The following is a 7,418-nucleotide window of genomic DNA, read 5'->3' as shown; positions in this document are numbered from 1 at the left end:
TGGGGTTGTGCACCACTATGGGCTGCAACAGGGACAAATACTCTCCGCCGTTTCTAGGTCCCCAGTTCCATACAGTACAATACAATACAATGGTGTGTAGCCATTTATGGAAGTGAAACATAGACGATAAATGATTTAGACAAGATGAGAGTAGAAGGTTTTCGAAATGTGGTGCTACAGAAGAATGCTGAAGATTAGATGGATAGATCATGTAACTAATGAGGAGGTACTGAATAGAATTAGGGAGAAGAGGGATTTGTGGCACAACCTGACTAAAAGAAGGGATCAGTTGGTAGGACACGTTCTAAGGGATCAGGCGATCACCAAATTGGTATTGGAGGGAAACATGGAGGTTAAAAGTCGTAGAGGGAAACCAAGAGATAAATGCACTGGAGATGAAGAAGCTTGCATAGGATAGAGTTGCATGGAGAGCTGCATCAAACCAGTCTCTGGAGCCTTCTTTCTTGGGAGCTGTTTTCATGCCATAGCATCAACATTTTTGAAGATCTATTTTTTAAACCCTTATGCATTTGTAACCATTCTGCCTCTGTTGAGGCTAACTAAAATTACAGAAAACAATTATATCTGAAATTTAGCCTTTTGAACAATAAGATTTATACAACATTATCGTATTTATTTCAGGTATCAGACAATGCAAATAAGGAAAATGAATGTGACTTAAATATTCTTTTGGAGGAAAACTTTACTGAAACAGAAGCTACAAGAACACCTTTCGCAAGGAAGAAACTCAGTCAGGCAAGTTTTGATATCATTTTTCAGAATGCATTAGAAGTGGTTCAGGAGCCTATTGCTGAATATCAGGAGTTTGAAGACTATGTGGTTCCTGAGCTTAGATCATTATAACAAGCATCAAGTAAAAATAAATTAAAATATATGATATAACAATCAATTTTGGAACTTTCTACAGACTAGGGTTTCTGATGACAGAAATTTCACTTCAACAATGTGTACACTGTCAGATGAAGAAATTAGTTTACTTGATACTGACGAAGTGGATCATTTACGAGGTAACTGTTTTGTAAATGTTTACTGAGCTTATGGACTATCAAAATACTAACCTTCAAATATTCTCTTTTCAATAATTCAAATAGGGCCTCACAGCATTCGAGAACGATAGCAGAAATCGTGCAAATAGGGACTTGACGGAGATATGTGAGCGAGTGGAAAGAATCTCTTCAGAATACGTAAATTAAATAAATGCAGGAGTAATTACTGAAAATAAATATTTCGTTTTTTTCACATTTAAATGTTTTATTTCCTTATTTACATCTATACTCGCCAAACCTCTCTGAAGTGCATGGCTGATGGGACATCGGAAGAACCACTGTTTAAATGCATTTGTAGACACTTTAATGAATCTAATCTTGTCCTCGCGATCCCTAAAGGAGCGATACGTGGGCTGTTCTGGTATAGTCCTAGAGTCATCATTTAAGCCTTTCTTGAAACATTGTAAGTGGTTTTTTTGGGGATAGTTTACGTCTGACAGTTCAGTTTCTTCCGCACCAATGTGACACTCTCCCATGCGCCAGGCAAACCTTTGACGGGTTGTGCTATCCCTCTCTGTATTCATTTAATATCCCCTATTAGTCCTATTTGGTACAGGTCCCACACAATTGAGAAATATTGTAGAATGGGTCATGTTGGTGATTTGTGAGATAAAAATCGAAGGACAACTAAAAGGCCATCCCTTAGTGACAGAGATGGCTGCATATTTGTCCTTTGTTTACGTATATTTGACTATGCAGTTGACAAGAGAAATTCAGAACTTGAATACGGCGTTCTCAGAAAGTTTTTAATCTGAGTGGAGTCCTTTTTTTTCAGCAATGTTTCTTGAACACTTAGACTTGTACGCCTATATTCTCATTTGTAAACTTCTGGTTGCCTATCCCGCGATATTACTGTAGTGGAAACACTTCCTCGAGTTCTTGCAGCAAGTTCATGAAATCATCGTGACGAAGTGACTCACAGACGAGAAATTGCGCATGTTTTTGTTGTAATGTAAGCACCTCAACAAATGAAAAACCTCAGCAAGTACTTTCAGAAGTTACTTGCTAGCAAACACGCGCCTTTAAGTTTGATATCTTTCCTTGGTCAAACTTTGGTGCACTTGGTCGTGGAAGTGGGGGAGGGAAGCTATGTGTGTTGGTTGCGTTGATACGGTTACGGTAGTTGTTAGGGAGTGGGGCTACGTTTCTTCCGTGAGAAATTAAGTGGTTTATAATTATTTTCTTTGTAGGCATTCACCATGAATCACAACGTATCAGAAGGAAAACTAGAGTTGGTGAGTATTTGTGCACCGCTGGAAAATTCTGCATGTTTTTAAGCTGCATGTTTTATATATCTGAAATTTAGACGAACGAACTGCGAATTCTAGGGTTCTGTTAAGGTGACGGAATAGTTTGTAGCAGGTGTTGTGCTTGAACTGGGTTTGTTATGGGGTAATACACGCAGAGACTTCTCCGTCCTTCTCCCGCGCGTCATGGTATTGACCACGCCACGTTAACTATGTTTTTTCTGTTGTAGGAATGGGGAAACGAGAAACTGCAAAAGGCGCAGAAGCAGATCGAAGAAAATCCGTTCGACCTAGAGGCATGGAGTCTCCTTATCCGCGAAGCTCAGACCAAGTGGATTGGAGAAATGCGTCCTCTGTTTGAGAAACTAGTCACGACGTTTCCCAGTGCTGGAAGATACTGGAAGATTTATATAGAACAAGAGGTACGAATAATAATGGGGAAGTCAGTGGAAATATTGACCATCCCCGTTCTTAACTTTATTTAAGAGTCGTATTGCATTACTATAAATGACTTGTGCTTTGTTTTGCCTTTTAGCACAAAATTGTTTGCTCTAAAAGGACATTAATGAGCGCCTGTGACATGGTGACCTAAGGGCTATAAATTTTTACGTGGTAACACTGGATCTACTTTGTACAGCATTTTTTTGCTACAGTCAACTTTCACCTTCTATTTGTGTTTTGAATAGATTTGTAAAAATTGAGCCTTGACTAAAAGAACATTTGTAAATGAAGCTATGCTGCATGGACAATTATTTTTTCTGATAAGTTATAATGCACCCATGAAATGCACTAAATAATTATTTGAGTTTCACTATACTTATCTGCACCTATTGTAATTTGTAAATGTGGTGTTTTGACTGAGATCATTATGACTTGCTGTAGAATAGTATTGTAAGACACAGAAGCAAGCAGTGCCTATTTATGATTTAATGTCTTTTCTGTATCCATTTTACCTCTTATTGGCTGTCTTCTTATGCTTGTCTAATGCTTGGTAATGTTTTTTGAGCACTAGATTCCTTAGAACTTCTTTGGTAGACCTTGGACAATAGGTTTTTTCCTCCTGTCATTGGTAACTTCAAAGTCCATTGTTTATGGAAATTTGTCATTTTCTTGAGTATATGTGGATGGTATGAGAGGATGTAATGGAAATGAATCTGGCACTGTGTGATTTGACTGATATCATAATGGCACACATGAATTATTTGTGAAATATTTCCCATAACAGTTACAGAATAAAAATTTGTTAAAATGTGGTGTTGGACACACCCTGGAATGTTTGTGGCAGACTGATTTGTAGTATGGCCAAAGGTCTAGATTAGGTTGGTATGTGACTTTTTTCCTTTAAGCCGATGAATGTGAAAGCAGAAAATCTGGTAGTGGTAACAAATTGCCAAGTAGCGAAGCCTAATATTTACATCCGTGCCGTATTGAAAAATGCGAGGGGAGTCCAATACATGACTTTTACCTTGTAATTATTTGCATGACATATTTGTTGTCTTTACCATCTCAGGGATCAGACTGTTTCCAACCTAAGGTGACTCTGGGCTAAAGTATGCATCGATCTCTATAGGCCCCATAACCTCTATTCCTTAAAAATGGCAGCAAAATAATTGTCAGTGTTTAGTTCTGTCTCTGTTTGCACACATCATATAATAGTAAAGAATCAAAGGTGGCATCCAGTATCGGTGGGTTCAGTCAACCAAGTAAAGAGTATGAATGGGACTGTACATGTGTATGATGGAGTACATGACTGCCTCAAAATGTGCAAGTGCGAGCATATTGTATTGTTGGGAGAAAATTGAGAGGTGAATTGACATAAGTTAGAGAAATAAGTAATTTATTGAGTTGCTGGGCAGTCTGTAGTAATCCTTAGTACTTAAAATTCTATTAATTTGTATTTTCAACTTCCTCACACTGCTTCCTCTGCTCATTGTAAATTTAACTGTCACCTATCTACCTGGCTTTGATATAAACTTTGTTACATATCAGTTTGTCACCACAATCAAGGTTTCAGTTATAATTTTAAGTATTATCGTTTGTTGCCTTTGCAAACTCAGGTCAAGACCATCACTTTCCAACCTACCATGTACATCAGACCATGGCACACATTCATATGGAGCTACAAAGCTTTTGTGTTTCATCTGAAATTAATAAGAGGCCCCATCTATTTCATTATAACTCATACTCTATACTAACGTTAATGAGGTAAATGCAGAAAGTGAGTTGAAGATCATCTAAACAATGCAAGAAATACATATGTTTTGAAATACAGGTGTCATTTGGTTGAGAGATTGTTTTATTTTAGCACACTGTACTCACATTCGGGAGGACGGTGGTTCAGACCTGCATCCGGCCGTCCTGATTTAGGTTTTCTGTGATTTCCCTAAATCGTTTCAGGTAAATGCTGGGATGGTTCATTTGAAAGACCACAGCAGACTTCCTTCGCCATCCTTCCGTAATCTAATGGGACTGATGACCTCTCTGTTTGGTCCCCTCCAATCAGCTAATTTGTTGTATGGAAATTTAATGGACTGCCCACTAAATGAAACCAGTTCATATTTTTGACCACAGACTTGTTCCAGATTAGAGCTTCATAGATCACCTATACCACCTTCCTTTTTACTGATTCCAACCAGATATGGAGAAATTGAAATCACTTATAATAGCTGTATAGTTTGACCCATGATGATAAAATCAAAATAGTGTACATAAGCCACTTGTTGAAATCCTGTATGTGTAAAATATGTGCTGTGACAAGAATTACTCATTCCACATTCGTTGGCTTTGGAATTCACACAGTCATCTTCCAACCTAACCTAGACCTCGACCTCATGCTACAAGACTCTTTCAGCTACTTTATCCATCAACATCTATCCTACCAACAGTGAACTCTTTGATAACCTTTCCTAGCACTCAGACCCTGCATAGCTGACCTTTTCAATTTACCTCATCCTCCAAAACTCCCCGACCTTTCACAAAATCCAGAAACTAAACAAACAGAAATCGCTATTGTTAAACTTTCCACCAACTGTCCAAAGGCCTCACGTTCAGGCCACACACAAGCTTAACCACGTTGGACTTGTTAAAGATCTACTCTCCTTATCCCTACTGTCACCCTCCATGCAGACAGACTTCACCACTGTTGTGAAGAGCTGCAGTGACTACCTGGCAGAAGCCTCTATCAGCTGTCTCCTCATTCACCTACGAGCTGTGCTGCAGTGATCCCATCCCAGATGTCCAACGTAACCTCCAATCCCTACAGAAATCCACAGGTTTTTCAGAGAACCTCTGCCTGAGCCCATCTTCATCACCCCAATGACACCCCACACACCCACCGCTACATGCTCCCCAAAATCCACAAACCCAACAATCCTTGATGTCCCAGTGTAGTTGGCTATTTTATTCCCACCAAACGAATTTCTGCTGTTGACAAACACTTTGAAGCAATTGCCTGAAACCCATCCTCTCACATCAAGGATACTAAACACTTCTTCACTGTCTCCACCATCTCCTCTATACGTGTCTTGGTACCACATACTGCCAGCCTTCACAGCACTACTCACATTTCTGTGCTGCAAGCCTGTGCTTCCACTATCCCTTTCCCCATTTGCATTTCTGTTCGATGGTCTTCCTGGTGTAGGCCCCACTTGAACATGGTACATGTTTTAGGGTCCTGGTTTTATGTTTCTCTTCTGGTGCATTCTATACCTTTTCATTAGTAAGTGCGTGGTCCCTGTCATTGGGTTTGACTTGCCACTACTTTTCCAAATTTTTCAGAAGTGTAAATAGTGCAGGGAATGTCACCCCAGTGTGGTGCCTGTTCTACCTTTGTGCTTTCCATCTTATCACCCTTCCTTTACAATAAGGTAGCATGCCCAAAATTTATCACGGTAACAATCCTGTTGCGAGAAGGTAGTCAAGTACCTGCACAGTAGTAGGTCTGTGACCACACGGGGATCACACTGTTGGTACCTGAGCTGACATCTCACCATGCATACCAGGGAGTATCTGCCCATTATGACTGGAGCACAGGGACTTCAAGCAATGGATCACTGGCCAGGTAGCCTTTGCTGTGGCTGAGTGGAGCCCAAGGGAAGAGTCCCCATTTGAAATGGGTGACACTATGGCAGATGACTTGCATGTGAAATGGAAGAAACTTTCTCCCACTGGTGGTCACATGGCCCCAGTGGTCTCTTCAGAAGGGAAGAACTCTTTCAATGCAGATAGCTATAACCCCAAAATGTTCCTTCCCTGATAAGCTGTGGGAGGAACATGGGGCTATATGATAAGCAGAGAAATATTCATCCCAATACCTGGTTCTTACAAGGACAGTTGGGATTCCTTTTTGAACACTGAGCCTTTATTCTTTGTAGAGACTATAGAGGACAGGGTTGGGGAGTAGCCACCATCTCCAAAATCAAGAGTAGATCAGTTTTGATTAAAACTGTATTCCCTGCCAAGTCATGGATGTTGCTTTCTTGTGACAAGCTGGGTAACATTCTGGTGACTCACTCCCCATAATAGTCTAAACATAGTTCAAGGCATCATTTTCCATTGTGAGTTCCTCTTGCAGTCTGTTGATGAGCTAGCACCAACTTGGAGCAACAGGGTGTACATTTTGTTCGTCATGTCCATAGGTTGCTACCAGGACCTTTATCTTGGCCTTTGAAAGCGATTCATTGCCTAAAAAGGATAAGGTGGTGGTATACCAATGTGACGTGAAACTGAATGTCCCCTACCCCTTCAACCCCCCTTCCCACCCCAGTCACATCTTTGCATTGCAACACGAGTCCGGTCTGTAGGCATTGCGGGTGGCCGTAGCATGCAAACACTCCCTGTACTCCGCCTTGTCCCCGTCGACTGTGGAGAGCACCCTGCTCGCCAGACTGCACGGTCTTTCAGAGACAATAAGAAATGCATGAATATAAAACTCTGCGCAGACTGATGTACCAAGAGAGATCAAGAAAAAGTGTCTACGTCCTGCACTCGTCACAATGTCATATGTAACACTCATGATTTCGCCCCCTCTGCCAAAGGTACTCTCCTCCATTACGCATCATACAGCGAACCCTCAGGGCTGCTCAGCCATGCATGCCCCCTCTTG

General features: G+C 40.7%; 1 protein-coding gene across 2 annotated transcripts in view; it reads left to right on the top strand.

The window, feature by feature from the left end:
* Positions 1 to 2,116: 2,116 nt before the first annotated feature.
* LOC126418959 (protein suppressor of forked) overlaps positions 2,117 to 7,418 on the top strand; it is a 160,045-nt gene continuing 154,743 nt past the window's right edge. The window contains exons 1-2 of one of the 2 annotated variants that reach the window (XM_050086003.1): positions 2,117 to 2,302; positions 2,545 to 2,736. In XM_050086003.1, coding sequence (XP_049941960.1) covers positions 2,267 to 2,302; positions 2,545 to 2,736 — 228 coding nt within the window. In that variant the 5' untranslated portion in view covers positions 2,117 to 2,266. Of the gene's footprint in view, positions 2,303 to 2,544; positions 2,737 to 2,849; positions 2,927 to 7,418 lie in introns of those variants that run through there. The other variant, XM_050086005.1, reaches the window with a different exon arrangement.

This window comes from Schistocerca serialis, chromosome 9, assembly GCF_023864345.2.
Source record: "Schistocerca serialis cubense isolate TAMUIC-IGC-003099 chromosome 9, iqSchSeri2.2, whole genome shotgun sequence".
NCBI classification, from domain to species: domain Eukaryota; kingdom Metazoa; phylum Arthropoda; class Insecta; order Orthoptera; family Acrididae; genus Schistocerca; species Schistocerca serialis.
The sequence above is the reverse complement of the archived record's forward strand: the minus strand, read 5'-3'. Positions and strand labels throughout refer to the sequence as shown.